Here is a 20,505-nt window from a genome sequence, read left to right as displayed (position 1 = left end):
TGAAATCGAGTTACGTCTGTGATGAAGAGTTAAAAGGGTGTCTATAGAATTGAGTATGCAGAGTGAATGAAATTTATTGGATTAATCTAACAAGACAGTCAGTGGATACAAGATCGTGAGTATAAAGCGGTATCGAAGATTAGCAGTTTGGGTTGTTCGGGGTTCTCTGTAACGTCTAGAGACCTACCAGCTAGGGCAAAAAGGACTTCGACAAGCAGTCGAAGGGCATCGGTATAGATTTACGGTGTATTCTTGTAGTTGTTTATATTCCAACAGTCAAAAACTGATAAACTGCTTGAATATTGGCGAATCTCCATACTACCTTCTAGAGCCAGACACCCGGCGCGTTCTTAAGCAGGAAAGCACGTAATACGACAAAAGTGGTGAACCCGACGTGAAAGCTTGAGGTGGAAGGTATTGGATTTCGGTTGATTTTATCTTTATTTTATGGAAAACAAAAATAAAAATTTTGAAGGATTTTTGGGAGGAATTTCTAGTGGGGATTCTTCTAAAGGACAAGGTATGCACATGGATCCATCTATTGCTAGTATGTTTCAAGCCTTCTCATTATCAATGCAGCAACAGCAAAGCAATGATAGAAAGGAAGCTTTGGCAACCAAAGCATTGCAAGCAGTGGTCAATAAAATTAATCAATTTGATGGAAGAAATATTTCAAGGTATTTAAGATGTTATGTTCGTGAAATGGAATTAAATCAGGTTTTTATGAGAAGAAAATGGTTGAATTATTTGGACTTGCCACAATATCGGAGATAAGAGATCACATTACATCGATTACGGATCATTATGGGAATTCATGGGAGGATTTTTCACATGCATTGAAAGACGAATATTTCTTGAAAGATATTGATCGCGTTATTAAGAAGATGTTTCTGGAATGGATTGAACGGCCCAATAAGAATTTGCAAGCAACAGAGCTACTAAGGGAATTTGAGAGGCAGTACTCTCAATTATCGAAGGTAGAAAAATTGACATTGGAGCCGAACAAAGTTGATCTATTTCTTCAAGTTGCTGATGGAGAATTGCAAGGGAAATTAGAACTCCTTCTTGAAGACAAAGAAGAAGATGAAAGATTGACAACAAAGTGGAAGAACATTGAAGATACGGTGGGGTTGCTTACAAAAAGAGAAAAGAGGAAGGATAGGAGCAATAATCCGAAAACAGTACAAGCACCCAAAGCTCCAGTATGTACAACACCACCAACAATGCCTACAGTTCAACCTTCGACATCCTTATCAAAGAAAGCAGATATGGGAATGGAAGAAATTATACAAGGAATGCGAGATTTTCAAATCAAATAGGCAAGACTTGAAGAGAATACTTCTACAAACAATTCGAAGAATGTTTCAAAACAAGGATATGTACAAAGATGCATTTAGTGTGATGACGCTTCACACACTAGAAAAGATTGCAATGAATTTAATAATATGATACGATAGGGAATTATTTGCTGGAAAGATGGGAAGATAGCATTGAAAGATAGGGAGGATCTTCTTCAAACTAATTTTGGTAAGGGAGGAATGAGAGCATTGGTTCAAGATTACCTAAAAGAGCATGAAACAGCAGTACGAGAAAGTGCAAGTTATGGTGCTAGAGTAGATGATGAAATTGGTGGAAGTACGGAAACTAGTGAGTTTTGGGCTTCTGTCGTTTCTACAATGCAAGAAGGGAAATTACCTCGAGAAGCGTTATTGAGAACTGCAGCTACAATACGAGGTAGAACAGGTTGGGAGGATCCTGTTGAGTCTCTTTCAGTTCATGCATATATTGCTAAGAGCCAACATGAAGCTTTGATGGAAGAAAAGAGACGAGGAAATTTTGATGATACGAGAGAAGGAAATTCTTCTAAGAGGCAAACTCGAGGAGACAAGGCTCAGGAGGCAGCTTCACAAGAATTGCCTGTAAAGGATACCTCAGCATCATTGGGAGAAAAAACAAAGGAGACAAAAGATAAAGGCAAATCAATTGCTTATAAGCTACTTTCTGACATTGAAGCAGCAACAGATTTGAAAGGGATGCTGGAAGAACGTATATTAAACGCTAAGGTGGAATTCACTTTGAAAGAAGTCTTGGAAATTGCAAAGAGGGAGTTTCATAATGTCATCATTGACAGCATTAAGCGAAAGAGGCAATTAATGGGTGAAACTGGAATGAGTCATGCTATTGATGCAAGAATATATTGAGATGAAGAAGAGGTTGATATTGGTTACAAGCAACCAACAAATGAAAAGAATGGGTATAATCAACGAGTACGTTTCGAAGATTATAGTGACAAGGAAATAGAAACTTTGAGCCATTATATTCGAAAGCATTGGGCAATGGCAACTACTGAGGTATTGGTGAAAGTAGGAGATATAGATAAACCAATTGTTGCTTTAATCGACCATGGTTCTGAAATAAATCTCATGTCTAAAGATCTTTATATGAAGCAAAAATGGCCAATTGATATGGAACATGGATGGGCAATACGAGCAACTAATAACACACGGGGCGAATTATATGGAGCTTGTCCAGATGTCAAAATTTGGATTGGGGATGTTGCGATAGAACAACATTTCTTTGTTCAAGATACAACGTCTTATCCATTGATTTTAGGACAACCTTATATTACGGCAATACGGATGGAAACAAAAGTACTTGATGATGGTTCTGCTTATGCAAGGGTATGGAGCGAGGATGGGAGGAAAGCTGTACAATTTCTAACAGTACCTCCTAACCATGAACGGAATCGAGATAGGTTGAGGGAGAAACCATTGCCAAAGATTGTTGAAGGATTTAAGGATTTTAGAGAGGTACCATTGTAAAGCGAGATTAGGAAGGTACAAAAGAGGAGGTACTCTTGTGAGATGAAGGTACCTTTGATGCGAGTTTTATTGGTATATTGGAGAATAGAAATATTATGTATAAGAAAGTTGATGATTTTAAAAGAAAAGAAAGAAAAAGATTATATGATATTGAAGGACAATTATGTAAGTTAGGTACATTGCAAGATGATGAGAGGATTTTAGGTGTTTATGAAGAAAATGGATTGGAAGATTCATTGGAATTGATTACATCTATTGGGTTAGAGGATAATGATAAGATTGTTGAGATTCATTCAAGAGAGGTTTATACCATGCTTGAATCTTTTCAAGCACCAGAAGTCACTATAGAGACGAGATATAAAACGGTAGATAAGAAGGTAAAGCCTGTTGCCGGACCATTACCAGAAGATTCTAAAGAACAAATGGGAGAAGCATCAAAAGAAGCAAGTTTAAGAGATCCAGTGAGTATTGGACATCAGTTTACTAAAGAGACTTTTGAAGAATTGAAGATTGGTTCTGATGGTTCTTTATTGCTGGAGGAAATTACTTGCTTCAAAAAGATGTTGACTAAACAAGGTAGATCGTTTGCCTTCGAATCTCATGAAATTGGGTGTGTGGATCCAAATATTATAACACCTATGGTTATCTTCACTGTACCGCATGTACCTTGGAATCTAAGACCGATTCCAGTACCGAGGGCATATTTACCTAAATTGGTTGAACTATTAAAAGAAAAGATAAAGATGAAAATATTAGAACCTTCATTAGCGTCGTATTCTAGTCGATGGTTTACGGTACCTAAGAAGAATGGGTCACTACGGTTTATTCAAGATATGCAGCCGGTAAATGCTGTAACTGTTAGGAATGCAGGAATTGGACCTATTGTGGATGAATTTGCTGAGGCGTTTATTGGAAGGGCAATCTATTCAATGGCTGACTTGTATTCAGGTTATGATCAATTTCAACTTGCCGAAGGAAGTAGAGATATGACAACAATGAGGACACCGCTTGGATTGGTTAGAATGTGTACTCTTTCTCAAGGTGCGACCAACTCAGTTGCGCATATGATGAATGGGATGAATAAGGTGTTGAGAGATTTTATTCCGGAAAAGACTATGCCTTTTCTGGATGATGTTCCTATAAAAGGGTGCAGAGAAGGAGACAAGGATGAAACTTTAGATACGAGGGGGTGTCGCAAATATGTTGTTGATCATATACAAGATTGTGAAAAGATTTTAACTCGGCTTGGAGAAGTTCATCTTACATTATCGGATATGAAGTCCGTATTTGGAGTACGAGAGGTTGTGATTGTTGGACATTTATGTGGATCTTACGGAAGAAAACCAGATCCGACTAAAGTTAATGTAATTGGAAGGATGAAAGAGGATTGTGATTCTTTAATAGAGGTTCGCAGGTTTTTAGGTGCATGTGTATTTTATCGAATCTGGATCCCTCATTTTGCTCACATAGCGGATCCATTATATGAACTGTTACGCAAGGGTTACCGATTTAAATGGGAAGAAAGGCATATTCAGGCAATGCAAAGATTGAAGAAATTATTGATGTCACCTCCAATATTGAGGAAGGTTGATTATAAGTGCAATAGACCAGTGATTCTTACTGTGGACGCTAGTCCAATTGCCATTGGATGGGCTGTGGATCAAGATGATTCAAATGGGAGTAGATTTGCAGTTTGATTTGGGGCTAAAGTTTTAAGTATTCGTTAGCGTGCATATTCGCAAGTCAAAAGAGAACTTTGGGGAGTCGTTTCGGCTATGAAAGCTGAAAAGGACTATTTGATTGGGGCAGTAGTAGTAATTGAAACAGATTGCTTGCTATTACTTGGAATGATCATTAATTGTTCGATGCCAGATATTGCAATGTTGAGATGGATTGCTTATATTAAGTCACTAAATCCAGAATTTAAACATATTACTGGGAAGGACAATTTAGTAGCAGACATGCTATCTCGAGCAAGATACGAGAGGGAGGACGAAATGGTTGAAGACATTGATGACGTCGGATTGAAATTCTATTCAATATCAAATCTCAACAGAGAAGACAAGCTATTTCTTGAAGAGTCTTATGAAGGAAAATTATTGGATATTGGTCATTACTTGAATACCTTGACTAAGCAGGAGAATTGGTCTATAGAAAAATTCAAACAAATATGAAAAAAAGCATATGGATTTTTATTTCGAGATGGATTCTTATGGAAGAGACCGAAGAAAGGAATTGGGATGCCACAGCGAGTGATAGGCAAAAAGGAAGAAAGGCTAAAATTATTAAAGGAGTTTCATGATAGTTTATGGGCAGGGCATAGAGGAATCTGGGCTACTTTTGCTAAACTCAAGGAAAGATATTGGTAGAAAAATATGTATCGAGATGTACTCTCATTTGTAGAGTCATGTGAAATCTATCAATCACATTCTAATATCCGACATCGAGATGGTCTTCATCCTACGTATCCTCTGGCTATTCATTTTAAATAGGTTGTTGATTTGGTTATTATGCCGGTTGGGTTATGGCAGATGAGATATTTGGTTTTAGCTCGAGAAGATTTATCAAATCAAGTAGAAGGAAGAGCATTGAGGACAAAATCTACAGAGGGGATTTGTAGGTTTTTGCTTGAAGATGTCATTTGCCGCTATGGATGCATGGGAAAAATCACTGCAGATCGTGGAGAATTAAATGCACAAGAAGCTCGTAAGTTCTTTGAAAGATGTAGAGTTAAACTATCACTGATTACTGCTTATAATCCAAAAGGGAATGCAAAAAGCGAACGCGGTCACCCACCGATTGTAAAAGCATTAGTTAAAGCTTGTAATGGGAAAGTTAAAGAGTGGCCATGGCTTTTGTCATTTGCATTATGGGTTGATCGGACAACACATAGTTCGGTGACAGGATATATGCCAGTAGAACTTATGACAGGTCGAAAACCAATTATGCCGATTGAAGAAAAGGTACTTACTTAGAGTATGCTACCATGGGAAGATGGATTGACAAGAGAAGAACTTCTGGCTATTAGGATTCGACAATTGGAGCAAAGATCGAAAGATGTGATAATAGCATTGGAAAGGTTAAAAAGAGCAAGGTTACAAAACAAGGCGCGATTCGATAAGCAACATCGATTGAGACCTAAAGCAATCGAAGAAGGTGACTGGATACTTGTTTATGACAATAGTCTGGATAATCAACATAGTACTTTGCGGAAATTTTCAAAACGTTGGTTTGGACCATATGTAGTAACAACTATTCATGATAATGCAACTTACTCATTACGGGAGTTAGATGGTACAAAATTGAAAATACCAATTGCAGGGAAGCGAGTAAAAATATTTAAACGAAGACACGCGGAGATAAATATGGAAGACCTTAATGAAGGTATAGAGATTCCGCAGCAAGAAGATGAAAGTGATTTGGATAATGAAGGTGACGAAGACGAACTGGACAAAGTCGTAGAGGATATATTCTAAATCAAACAGCAATTAAGTGATTTGGATAATGAAGGTGACGAAGACAAACTGGACAAAGACGTAGAGGATATATTCTAAATCAAACAGCAATTGGGTAAATTGGTGCATACCGGAGGATGCACAGGTTCAGAGGGGGTGGATGTCGTGTTGTAACATGAGTATACCATGAAAATATAAAGAAAGGGGACTTTTATTAATGTTCAATTACCTCGAATATTCGGAGCAACGACCAACTCCAGTGCAAATACTGAGTGGCCAAGTTCAGTCACCCCATTACAGTCAGCCGGGGCATACTGAAATGCTCCATTCGATTCCAATAACGGGAGTCAGCAGGAAGGGAAAGGACCAATTCACACGACGGGTGACCCTGGTTCGAAGAACCACTTGGATCCAATTTCAAGAATCCAATCCGGGTCCTCTTACCCAATCTGTGACTTGAATTGGTCGGGCAATCCAATGCAGTCTAATTACGAGAAAATCCAGGTCTTACTACGGGCCTCAGTCAATCTGATGTGAAGGACCAATTTGATCCAATTTCGGGAACATCCGAGTCTTACTACTGGACTCTTAGCCAATATGAGTCCTGAATTGGTCAGGCGACTCAATGTAGTCCCGATTATGGGGTTTTGATTCTGTTTCAGGCTGTCTTGTTCTCTGTGCCGTTTTAGGGAACGTTGTTTTCGGTAAAAGGATCTCTTAAAGGTAAAAACGGAGGAGAAAGCTCTGACGGTGAGAGCCAATTTTGGATCAAGCTCTGACGGTGAGAGCCAATTTTGGATCAAGCTCTGACGGTGAGAGCCAATTTTGGATCCAAGCTCTGACGGTGGAAGCCAATTCTGGATCCAAGACGAAGGATTGAGGAAATTCAGAATTAAGGTTAAGAAATGAGAGGGGGAGAGAATAAGTTTTGGAGAGTTTTTTGAAGAATCAGAGAGCTAGCTTCATGCTTCGGGCGGGGAAAAAAGACAGAGAATTGGATTTTTTTCTTCATAGGATTTTGGGAAGACTGAGACAATCGTTGCTGAAGTCAGTGTTGTAATGGTGAATCGGGATTTTTTCTAATGAAGTAGGTTTGATTACTCTTGACTGTTTTGTGAAATCGAGTTACGTCTGTGATGAAGAGTTAAAAGGGTGTCTATAGAATTGAGTATGCAGAGTGAATGAAATTTATTGGATTAATCTAACAAGACAGTCAGTGGATACAAGATCGTGAGTATAAAGCGGTATCGAAGATTAGCAGTTTGGGTTGTTCGGGGTTCTCTGTAACGTCTAGAGACCTACCAGCTAGGGCAAAAAGGACTTCGACAAGCAGTCGAAGGGCATCGGTATAGATTTACGGTGTATTCTTGTAGTTGTTTATATTCCAACAGTCAAAAACTGATAAACTGCTTGAATATTGGCGAATCTCCATACTACCTTCTAGAGCCAGACACCCGGCGCGTTCTCAAGCAGGAAAGCACGTAATACGACACCGCAACCTCCAATCTATGGATGGATTATGCTTTTTCAACCAGGAAAGTCCAAGAATAATTAGATTTGATAGGGTTCTAATAATATTGAAAATAATATGACTACTATAGCCCTTAAATGTCACTTCTATAGGTTTTGATTCATGGGTGACACTACCAGACAATAAAGGTCGCCCATCTATAACCTCAACGTGAACACGTTTGGATTTTTGTACTAAAGAGATCTTATGACACTTCGCAAATTCTTCGTTTAAGAAACAAGCAGATACTCCTGAATCTAATAATGCTAAGGTTCTCAGTTTCTGAGGGCCAATAAGTAAAGGGATTGTAAAACAAAGGGCAAGTTGAGCGGAAAAAAAGAAACCTGGTTGTTATTGCAATATTTCATTGTCCAGCCGCACGGTTCCTATTGTGGCTGGGCATCCTCGTTTTCCTGAACAAACGCGCCCCTAGTCCTGACAATAGGTCGATTTTGCTTCTTGGGGTAGTTTCCAACTTTGTGGCCTTCTTCACCGCAATACAAGCATAGACCTTCCTCCATACGCGGCTTTTTTTCTTCTTGGGTAAGGGATTTGATACGTACTGCATCAATTTGCATCTCTTCTACCTCTGAATGTGAATTCATGCTGCTTGCCGACATAGTTGGGACGTGGTGAACCATATGTTGTCTTGAACGTTGGTCTTGGCGGCGTTGGAATAGGCGATTGTCATACTTCACAGCTTGGCTAATAGCCTCGTTGAGCATTTGTGGATCAGGAAGAGTTAACAGCAAATCTTTCATATCATCCCTTAAATCCCAATAGAATTGACTCATCAACGCTTCTTCATCCCAATTGATGTCGCATGCTAATTGCTTGAAGTCCGATGCATAGACTGATGTAGAGCGCATCTCTTGTCATAGTGACCGGATCTTTGTTGTAGCCCATCGAACCTTGTCGTGTTCACCAAATGCTTCCGCAAATACCTCCAAAAAGGTTTCAAAGTTGTTTAGTATGGACGATTGTTTCTCAAACAAAGGAGCAAACCATGATAGAGCTTGCCCTGTAAGTAAGGTTCCAACAAGCCCAACACGTGATTCCTCTGTTGGATAGCGTTCGGGGTGTAAAACTGTTATCAACCTGATTTGATTGACAAATCCTCGAAACTTGGAATGCGTACCATCGAACTTATCCGGAAGGCTAACTTGGGGCTCCTTATGTTGTAGAACCAACGGTGCTTGTCGAACCTGAGGCAAAGTTGCTTCTTCAAGTGTAAAAGTTTGAGGCTGATGCAACCTAGATTGTGCCATCCCAGATGTTCCATCATTATGAAGCCTTGCCACGACTCCTTCAATCTCTGCAGTTCTTTGCGATAACGTAGCGAGGGCATTCATGATAGCATCCAACTTGGACTCCGAACTTTTCGTCATACTAATGTCTTGGCCTCCGGCCATTCTAAGAGAAGGACAGAAATGACTCTACAAGAAGACAATATTGGTTTAGAGGAGGGTACTCCACAACCTCTAAAATGTCTTAAGAGCTTCAAGAAAAGGGGTAATCCACTCTCTCCAAGAAGAATAAGACTCCAATATTGTAACAAAAGAAATATCAGTTTAGAGGAGGGTAATCCACAACCTTTAAAATGCTAGTATGCTTCCAAGCAGAGGGGTAATCCGCACTGTAATGAGGAAGAAACTAACTCTGATATCTGAGGTGAGTGAAGTCTCGACAAACTGTCACGGACACAGAAATACAGACTCGAGATCTAATAAGTTCAAGAAGAACTGGGAAGAATTAGATTAATCAAATGAATATAAGAACAACACCAAAGAGGTGAGCTAGAGCTCCAAGAGATGTGTTGTCGAGACTGAAGAACTCTTCAGCCTCGATTCTAATATATACTCCTATTTAGGAAGCTTCTCAAGCAACTTCTATCAACTAGGAAGCTTCTAGAAGGTTCCAGAGACTTACTTCTAGAAGGTTCTAGAAACTTATCTCTAGAAGGTTCTAAGGACTATGTCCCTAACATCTTCTACCAACTAAGAAGCTTCTAGAAGGTTCCAGAGACTTGCTTCTAGAAGGTTCTAGAAACTTGTCTCTAGACGGTTCTAAGGACTATGTCCCTAACACCATCCCAGAGAAAAACACGACTCTCTATGATAGATGATACAAGATTAAATATAATGGGAGGCCGAATCACAATTCGGTATAAACCATTTTCTGTAGCAAAAGCTTTTTCAACAACTTTATGATTCTTTGCAAGAACCAAAACCTCTTTTCTATTTAAAATGGCAGTCAAGAGGTGATAACCATTAATATACACATCTCGATAGTTGATCAGACTCCAAGGTGCTGAGGGTGCAAACATCACATGTTTACATTTTATGATGGAATCCACAGGTAATTTTACCATCGCTGTGCCCTTTTGGAAACAAAATGCATTTGTTCCAGCCATGGTCATCATATTTTTAGTTTGCCAAGTTGAAGATTTTTTAATAAAAAATCGTCTATCTCGTAAGATAGTATGTGTTGTTGCAGAATCAATGAGCGCATCATTTTATTCATCATTAGAGATTTTATCATTAATATAAGCCTTTAAATCATCAACACCAATTGAATCCATCGACGCATCCATGGTATGAACTTCACGTGCCTCGGCTCGTAGTTTCTTATTTTCTTGGAAGATTTTAATAAAATATTTTGAAATACGGCACGCATGTGCTAAATATCCAATCATTCTACACTTATGGCAAGAACGCATCTCTGATTTTTGTTTTCTATTATAATTAATAGTAGAACGTTTATTCTTTCTATATGGGTAGAAATGGTCATGACTATGATTACCCTGATACTTATAAGCACGTTTTCCATGTTTATATAATTTTTTCTTAGATTTTGAAATATTAAATACATGAGATTCTGGAACTGTAGTTCCAATAGGACGAGCTTCCATATTACGTAAGAGTAGCTTATTTTACTTCCCCGCAAGAAATAGATAGGATATGAGATCAGAATGACTCTGAAATTTCATGTTTCTATATTGTTGTGCAAGCACAACAAATACAGGAGGAAATATAGAGAGAGTTTTTTCAATCATTTCTTCTTTAGAGATGCTTTGTCCATATAATCGTAATTGTGAGACAATACTATATATTTCACTATTGAAAGCATTTAAATTTGGAAAATCCAAGATACGTAAATATATCCAATTATGATGTGCATATGGAAGGAAAATGGTCTTTTAATGATCAAACCTGGATTTAAGATTCTTCCAAAGTTCTGCAAGATGTTCTATTTCTAAGTATTGATGTTGTAATGCAAGTACAAGATAATGACAAAGGAGAAGAAGTGCTTTCCAACGAATAGCAGGAAGAATAGAAATACTCTTTATTGGAGATTCTTCAAACATAAAGGCATCTGAGAGTTGTTCTGCAAATAAATTTACTTTTGTCTTTTTACCGTTAATAGATAATTATTTCCATCCTCAATCAATGGTGGAAATAAAAGAGCTTGAAAATGTTGGGATGCACTGGTAATAGTTGGAACCATAGTAGAAGCAATTGAAGATGTTGAAGTACTCATTATAAATAAATCTATAAAGAAAATAAAAAATCAAGTAGAAAAGTTGAATAAAACGTACCTTAAAATATAAAGTCAAATAAAATGATAAACTTGAACTTGAAAAATAAAAATATTATTTATTTATTTATTTATTTATTTATTTATTTATTTATTTAAGGAGAGATTGTGGATTAATGCAGCAGAACAAAAGTAGGATGGCGGTAGGGTGGTAGCAGCGGGCAACAGTGGCATTAGGGTAGGCGGCAGTGGCAGTGTCAACATCAGCGACGGTAGGGTGGCAGTAGTAGCGGGTTTGACGGCAGTTCGACGGTTGTTTGGCAATAGGCATGGAGCACAGTAGGGAGCAAGGTGAAGCTAGGTTGGATCAAATATTCTAAGCAAGCAGGGCAGAGAGTGGAACAAGTGCTCTAAGCAAGCAACTAATGTGTGAGGGGCCATCAAGAAGAGCAGCAATATCATGAGGCAGACACTGAGCAAGAATAGCAAGAAGAGTCAAGACTACAGCAAAAAAAATTATGATAGTGTGTAGAAGAGAATTGTGCTGATAACATGTTGAGAATGTTTAGAAACACACAAGAGTAATAGTAAGTAATACACACACAAGAGTAGTAGTAAGTCATACACACAAGAAGGTTTCTAAGGAGAGAAAGCTTCACACATAAAATTCTATTGATCCGGTTGTGTCTCGTATACAAGAAGAAAAAAGGGGAGAAGATAAACAATACTTCTCCACTAGACTCTAAATACTGTAGCTATGGTATTTACTGTAGTCTATAGTAAATATTATGGAGAGCGCCTGGTACATTTAATTATCTTAACAATCTGCTGCAACAATACATGTATATTGTACATGTACATGACCTACGGGACTCGTTCTGTGTGGAAAGAGCGTTCGAGCTACTTACGTCTGCGTTATTCCGGTGGCTAGTGACGCAGTTTAATGACAGCATTTCGGTATTGGCCTCCTGGTTTATGCACTAGCTTTCGAGCTTTCATCGTCTGTTGCTGAATTGGAGTCACAGAATTATGACTGAGCAGCTCTAACTACGAGCTTCAATATTATCAGAGGAGGCTCACCTTCATTCCGTCGCGATCCTTCCTTTGATGTTTGGAACATTCTTTCACTTACCTGCTCTGTAGATTCAGATGGCAATTGATAGAGAGAGTGTACCTCTTTGGAAGGGGCTGCTTTACCTGTTCCTCATGAATACTGTGAGCTCTGCCTTTGGTATTTACTGAGTATGTTTGGTAGTGGTTTACTTCGTATGCAAAAGCTTGTGTCGCAGGAATCACCAGCAGCGACGCTCAGCATCAGTTCAGAACCAGTTTGGGAAATTCTTGTGCACCAATTCTGCCTGGAAGTAGCGTATGCCTCTAGAGTTCGATACAATCTCATTGTCTTCTTCATATCGGCCTTGTATTGATCGTGCATGTGAAAAACATTGGCTCAAAACAACATTTCATTGCCAAAACTCTCTGGAATATATACTGAAGTTTTCTGCCCTTGGGCTGTCAAGTTCTTCCGAAGTGCACAATTACATACACAATGTGCCAGACCAGGTCTACTGCTAAGGTCTAAATCTTCTGCGACCCCAATCGAATTGAATCTTTGATTTTTACCTATTCAGTTACCCAGGAGACGAATCTCTTCACCATTGATGAGACTGGACTGTTTGTGCCTTCGCCGTTGTGGTGTGTCCTGAATTTCTTATATTCAAAGTGTCCCACAACCAAAGTCGCCTTGAAATTATTTATAAGTCTTACAACTGGATTGTCACTCTTGAAACACCTCCAAATAGCCGAACGGTGATGCTTTTATATCATGCACTGCACGTAGATTTTTTATCCTACAAGTAGAAATGAGTTTCTAGAGGGTCAGAATGGGGTTTTACGTCATTCGTAAACAAATAATTTCTCACATGCTGGGTAGAAACTATATTCAAGTTCAATTTAAGAAACACTCTGAATCGACAGGGGTACATGAATGTTACTGATTTCCAAAAACTGTGCAATCTGCCGATATCTCTAAAAATTCTCGATGGTGCTAATTGAAGAACGATCTTGACATTTTATTTAACTTAGAAAGCAACGATTCTGTCACCAATTCTTACTTGACTGGAAACTCTCTGTGCATCCTTGGAACAATTTTTTAAGGACGCCAAGCTTTCTTTTATCTTCAATGTAGCATAATTACCTGTTTTCGAATTTTTCTTCGAGTTTAATTTGTCAAGCCCCTTTCTTAGGAACATGGAGACTATTCTGCACACAAGCCGATAGAACAATTGAGTTCTTCTTTGGAGCATTTGAATGAAATTTTGGATCTCTCAATTCCTACTCCTTCCAATTCGAATAGCCTCGTTTAAGCGAGAACATCCCTTACTATTATTATTATTATTATTGTTAGATTTAGATGTCATGGGCAGAAGAGAGTAATGGCTATGTTGATGTTCACAAGTATGATTTGATTCCCTCCTCTGCATTGTGGGTGGATTTGTAATATTACAGTGGAAGTTTGGACGAATCTCCTACTGTTGCGACGTAGCAGCTAAGTTATGAATTTCATGAGCATCAATGATCTCTGAGACACCATCTTCTACTTCAGTGAAGAGCTTGCCAAGGAAGACCGATACACACTGCGGTGGATGAAATGAGGGATCATGCTTCACCAAGCCTGAACACAGGTATGACCTACAAGCCTTCACAATCTACAATGATGAATGAATTGTGACACAGTGCTGGAATACACTTGTGACCTAGAATGCCTGCCAAGTCAGCATTGTTTAAACGAAGAATTTCTACAATTTAACCAACCTATCAGGCTGATCACTCTACAATAATCAATTTGCCTCAATCAGAGACAATGTTTGCATCATGACTTCATTGCCTTAATCTAAAGCAAGAATAGTCGACTCGGAATTCTTCTAAGTCGTCACTCCGGCAAGCCATGTCGGAGAAGGTAACTACAGAAAAACTACATCCAAGCCCATCCTGAGGGAAAGCCAGAGCATCACTGCTTAATCACCTGCAACAACAAAGCTAAATGATTACTACTTTCAACGAGGCATCCGTCACAACGGCAGGTTTTCACAACTTTGACACAAGTGCCTAAACTCAAATCTAAATATGTCCACATTTTGGCTACATAATACTGTTGGCGAGAGGAAAAGCGACACTGTAATATGTCGCAATTCACATAGATAGTGTCTCCATTAGCAGTTTTGAGGTGGTTGGAGGGTCGGTGCCTACAGCAAACTCTACGAAAATAATCTGAGCAACGGTTTACAGGCTTGTGTTGAGGGATCTTTCTTACCGCAGGAGAACAAAGCTGCATCTTAAGTTTGGAGTGATTCATAATTCTGATATTATACTTGACTTGGAGGAGTCCAGTCAGAGAGAGACGGGGTATGGGGAAGAGTTTGTTGTGGGAGTTGTGGTTGCGTGACCACTTTCACTTCAATGTCGCTTTGTCTACGTCCGGCACTTGAGTTTCGTCTTTCAGACCTCCATCCCCTCCTCCGACTCGTTTGTCTTGCATCTGCATCCGCAAGTTTCGTCCTAATGTGAACCAACATTTTGTATACATCGTCCATATGTGGACGTTCTTCAGGTTTGATCCGAGTGCAAAGAAGCGCCACTCCCAGGACCATGGCCATTTTTTGTTGATGCGCCACAAGGTCCGACATCAGGAGGGGGTCCAGTACGTTATGTAAAGCTTTGGAGTTTGATACAGTTGCACGGACCCATTGAGGTAGGGTTTGCGCTGGTTCGAGTCTGTCTGGACTCCTTCCAGATATCATTTCCAACATAACGATTCCGAAACTGTACACATCGCCCTTCTTGCTTGGAACTCCTGATTCCCAAACGTCTGTTAAAGACATAGACGAAGTCAAATTGGTTAGAAACGAAGAGTCGGTAATCAATCTATTACATGCGTCACCAACTTTGCTATGAGCCAGAAACACCACGAACGTCCAATCTACAACTTTTTCTACCCAGGCACTAGTCATCGTAGTTAACGAAGTAATAGAGCAGATAGACTGCTGATGCTTACCAGGAGGTGTGTAACCATTAGGGGTGGTGATCCCCATTGAGGGACTAGCTCGCTGTTGGGTCAAAATCCTAGCAACTTCAAAATCACCAATCTTTGCTTCCATTTTCGCGTCGATAAGAATATTGCTCGGTTTCACGTCACCATGCACAACTGGGTTACGGCTTTCGTGATGTAGGTACCTTATTCCCTCAGCGACTTCTACGGCTATATTAAACCGCGCCGTCCAGTCAAAAGCTTGAATTACTTCGGCGTTCTGAAGGGGATGTAGCAAGGACTCTAGGCTGCCATTGGGCATGTAATCGAGCACCAGTGCCTTCACATCTGGACTCGAGCAATATCCCAAAACTTTCACCAAACTTCGGTGGCGGATGTGCCCCAGCGATTCAAGTTCCGCATTCAATTTGTTTTCTGCATCTTCTCCTTCAGCACTGGTTATGGCAAGCCTCTTTACAGCGACGACGGTCTGGTCTGGGAGAACTCCTTTGTAAACGGTACTCAATTTGCCTTCGCCTATGTAATTTTCGTTGCTAAACCTGTTCGTGGCGGTCAAAATTTCTTCCGCTGAAAGCTTCAATTGAAGCTCGGCAGAAATTTGCGCTGAGTTTCTGCTACCCTTCCGTTTCCGTCCTCTGCAAGAAACAATGAAGGACGCTATTGACACTAGTGCTAGTAATCCTGCCACACTCCCAAGCACAATATAAATGATCGTGCTGGTTGCAATCTTGCTCGAGCCGCATGATTTATCCAGAATACTTCCACACAGCTCCGAATTGTTGAGAAAACTTTGTGCCCCGACGCTGTCATGGCTGGCGAAGAAAGGCAGTTCCCCTGATAGGCGATTCGAAGAGACATTTAAATGTACGAGCGAGGGGAAGTTCACAAATGTGCTTGGGACTTCACCGACGAAGTCGTTGAAAGATCCGTCGAATACCTTGAGATTTAGCAAATGGTCGAGAGTTGGGAGGGAAGCATTGAGCGAGTTATGAGAAACATTGAGTTTCATCAGATTAGGAAATGCACCAACAGGCACAGAAAAGTTCCCCGTCAAACTGTTGCTCGCAACGGTTAGTTCGATCAAACTGATGCACTTGCTTATGGCCTCGGGGATACTGCCTGAAAGTTTATTCGCAGAAAGATCAATCCGCTCAACCAAGCTCAACTCGCCAATCCCGTCCGGAATACTCCCAGTGAGGTTGTTCCGCGCAAGAAGGAGATTCTTTTTCAATGTAACTATACCAATGTTCTGCGGAATCTCACCGCCCAAGCGGTTATTTGTCAAATCGAGATCTTCCAAAATAGGAAATGTGGTAATGTTCAAGATGTTCCCCTCCAGGATATTGTTTTGCAAATGAAGCGAGGTCAAATTTTTCATGTTTTGAAACGGAATGAAGCCACTGATATTGTTGTTACTCAAATCAATATCCTGAAGTGCGGTGCAGGCCGTGAGATTTTGTGGGATCATTCCAGTAAGATTATTTCCCGCAATGTGTAAGGTCTCCAGGCGATTAAGTTGACCAAGTGAAGAAGGCAATGTACCCGAGAAACTATTTCCAGACAAATTCATATTTCTTAAACTCAGAAGGCCGCCAATCGAGGTTGGAATAATCCCCGCCAAATTGTTGTTGGATACAACAAGCGAAGTGAGGTTCGTTAAATCTCCAAGTGAAGGCGGCAAAGCACCCGTCAGGTTGTTACTCCGGATGTCGAGAATCTCCAAGTCGGAGGCCAAGCCAAGCTCGGAGGGGATTTCACCTGAAAACTGATTAGTCGACAGATTGAGAGTTTGCAACCGTGAGAGACGCCCCAGCGCCGAAATAAGACTGCCCTCGAGGCTTTGATTGTAGAGGTTGATTCCTGTTACTCTTCTTCTTGTGCACGTAATCCCCACCCAAGGTCTGCAGGGATTAATCCTTTGCAGCCTACCTTGTGGTTTCCAGTACCAGGTAACATTTGAAGGGTCACTTGTAATGGCCGCCTTGAATTGTAAAAGGACGTCAGCATCCTCTTGCAATGATTGCGTCGAGTTCAAGGTCTGCGTGAAAACAGATAAAAGGATTAAGACTAAAACTTTGAGCTATGTGGTACTGAAGTGAGTATCTTTTCCCATGTAAAATCCTCTCAACGCAGGTCTGACAAAATCATTGAGGTACGTACAATCTCCTCCAGACTCGGTAAACTGCTGGTTGAATCAATGCCCATTTCATAAAATTAAACAAAGAAATTAAATAATTCAACTGAAGCTGAGCAATATGTAAACCCACTCCGGGGAGATTTTTGTAAAAATTATTTAATGTTGAATTTTTTACTTTCATCCCGAACAGCACACAAAATTTTCAGTTTTCGTTCTCTCCAACTCTGGAAAAGACCCAAATCCATTACCAACCCCAATGTGCCATGGATGCCTGCCTTCATCTGAAGATACGTGAGGTCTAAGAGGTGCAGCTGCTTACTGTAGTGTTATTCGCAAGCTCTCTCCTGGTGTTGGCTACTCCCATCTTCATATGAGAGACCTGTGACATGGACGCTCCATCCGACATAGCCTCAGACCCGCAAGTTGCCACAGCCAGGGCGCAACTCATGAATAGGAGATACAGAAACGGCGCTGCAAGCCCTGAACGCTTAAAGACGAAGCGGATACCACTTCTCACCATTTTGATGTAATTCTACACTGGTTTCCAACATTCACTAGGTACTCAACAAGCGCTGGTCAAAGTTCACCTTTAGGTTTGTCTCTCTGGGAAAAAATATTTACAAAAAGAGTATATGGTGTCCCTTGGGCTTGGTTCAATCAATCAATCCACCTCTCAAGTTGTCAGTCTCCTCTTTCTAACCCTGCCTTTGAGCCTCGGTTCTACAGGTTCAAATTCTAGTGATGTTGTTTTACCCGCCGATTGATTTCAATTTTGCTCCTCAGCCTCCATGTTAAGACTATGTGCTACCTGCTCCAATACAGACTGTGTTTAAAAGAATCCAAAACCCCTAAATCTTCTACTCCAACTCAAAGGGCGAGAGAATCATACGAACTCCGGTCTGCTCGGAAAGTTCAGCAATCAAAACTAACAAAATGTTCGAAACAACATGTAGAGCTTCTTCTTTCAAGGTGTTTTACTCCACACTCAAAAAACAGCTCAATTAATCCCCCCCCCCCTTCGCCCCCAAAAGTCACCCAATTCTCCACTAAACGTGTCTCAACCTCGCATGCGCTGGAAATCTCGAAACAGAGCCCCTGAGGTATCTCTCAACGAAACTGACCCATCTCTCAAGCAGACGATCGTATGCCCTCCCGTCACCCAAACAAATACTCAGCAACTTCACGGAGTTTTCAAACGCTGTTAAGAGCTCCGCACTCGAGGAACATCGCGCAGCATGCACAAGGACGCCCCACCAGTCTCAGGGCAGCAACCTAACTACAAGAAAAAAAACCGAGACAAACTCCATCTCTTCCACGCCAATATAAACTACAGCGAGAAAATAATTGCGGATCGAATGCGCCGACACCTGGTAAACAGGGCGAGGAAACTGAAGCTAAATTCCATCCCTGTACCATTTACTACTCTGCGAGCACGGCGTGTCTCGGATTGCATGGCCCCTTGTCAACAATGCCATGACCCCCAGAGTCATCACACCACTCGGTTTCAACTGCACGACCAAGACCCTTCCCTCCCTCTGAAATTCGGTGAATCGCAGTGTCTGCTCCGAAGCTTCGGAGGCATCCCTCCCAAGACCATGACCCCCCCCCCCGGTCGCCGTCACCGTTTCCGTTGCCTTCGGGTGAGCTTGGACGGATGCAAAACGGACGGACGGACGGACGGACGATTAGACGGACGTACGTAATCTGGGCACCGTGTCGAGGAAGGGCAGGAAGGTGCTGGGGACGCTGCAGTGTGAACGCATGCTGGATAACGGGCGGGGCAGGGTCCCCCCCCCTTCATGAAACCCGGTGGGGAGCCGGAGTCAGGCGCATCGAGGACCGTATTCTGGCTATGACTACGAACGGATTCCGTATGCTCTCGTTATTGTGTGTGTATTCTTCTCCGTGTGGTACAAATTTTCTTTGAGTGCCACGTTGCCCTAATTTAACTTTTAGCAGATTTGAAAGCATCAATATCTTAACAGAAAACTATCATTGTCACTAATGCATATGTATTCCAAAAAATTTATAGACTTATTTATGATTTTTTTAGAATAATCTGATGTATTTTATTTTTATTTGTTGAATCCTTCTAAATTATTAGTATAATTATTATTTTTATAATATTCAATTTAATATTCATCCCTTTGCTATTTTATTTTTTACATTCACCTTATTTAGTTTTTGTTTTAATTTCCATGTGAATCTCCTTATGTTATATGTGTAATCATGTATTACCATGGATTATCAATATTTATCATAAAATTGCCATGCACATACATATTTATTCCAATAATTATCTATATGATTAGGTAGAATTAGATAAATTTAGACTAATTTCATATTATCTTCTAAAAAAGCTTTGTAGAAGCTTCATAGATGCAGCTTTGATTGTACACATATTTATAGTTGATTAGTAGATTAGAAACTTGGTCAATAACTTAACCACATGTCAAATGTGTTGATAGCTTATGTAACAAGATAATTATTTAGTGCACATATAAAAAAACTTGCCTTGTAAGTTAAGACATATGTCTAACAAAGTCAATATGTATTGGAAGTCCTATAGAACATTGATGTATAGCTCTTAATTAAATAGTATATATAGAGGCAAGAGTGAAGCCTTCTTCACTCTTGTCAAAGCCTTTTTAGTCCTTAATTTTATTTCAAGACTTTCTAGTCTTTTTGTCTTTAGCAATAACCATTCTAATTCAATATATTACCATCTTTGAGTAATCTTTTAGTCTTTTTAAGTAACACAAGAGTGTATTGAGACTTTTTTTTTGAGATAAATATCCTTGTCAGTTTGATAAGAGTGTTAATTCATTGTTCTCATCTTGTTTTAGAAGTGAGTGAATTATTCCACTTTTATTTTTGTGTTTTAAATATTGAGGACTACCCACCTTTAAACAAATAGTTTAATCTTTTAGCACTAATTTTTTCTTTAAAGTGAGTGAATTATCCATGTTTGTGGAAATTCTTATATGACATTAGAG

The 20,505-nt window shown here is 40.0% G+C and overlaps 1 protein-coding gene across 1 annotated transcript; it reads right to left on the bottom strand.

Moving 5' to 3' along the window:
- Positions 1-13,966: 13,966 nt before the first annotated feature.
- On the bottom strand, positions 13,967-19,009 carry LOC112289974 (uncharacterized). Its single transcript, XM_024535772.3, has 4 exons — positions 17,829-19,009; positions 15,379-17,410; positions 14,638-15,192; positions 13,967-14,349 (listed from the first exon to the last, which is right to left on the bottom strand). The coding sequence occupies exons 1-3, from the start codon at positions 18,027-18,029 to the stop codon at positions 14,690-14,692; spliced, it is 2,736 nt and encodes a 911-aa protein (XP_024391540.1). The 5' UTR covers positions 18,030-19,009; the 3' UTR covers positions 13,967-14,349; positions 14,638-14,689.
- Positions 19,010-20,505: the final 1,496 nt, after the last annotated feature.

The sequence above is a fragment of the Physcomitrium patens genome, chromosome 12 (genome assembly GCF_059467195.1).
Source record: "Physcomitrium patens ecotype Gransden chromosome 12, ASM5946719v1, whole genome shotgun sequence".
Classification (NCBI taxonomy): Eukaryota; Viridiplantae; Streptophyta; class Bryopsida; order Funariales; family Funariaceae; genus Physcomitrium; species Physcomitrium patens.
The sequence above is the reverse complement of the archived record's forward strand: the minus strand, read 5'-3'. Positions and strand labels throughout refer to the sequence as shown.

Bases quoted from the DNA above. Each gene is read 5' to 3' on its own strand.
- LOC112289974 (XM_024535772.3), bottom strand. From the start codon at position 18,029: ATGGTGAGAAGTGGTATCCGCTTCGTCTTTAAGCGTTCAGGGCTTGCA. The intron at 17,411-17,828 runs GTAAGCAGCTGC...GTTTTCACGCAG, and splicing joins AGCTTGCGAATAACACTACA to ACCTTGAACTCGACGCAATC. The intron at 15,193-15,378 runs GTAAGCATCAGC...TGTCTTTAACAG, and splicing joins TAATGGTTACACACCTCCTG to ACGTTTGGGAATCAGGAGTT.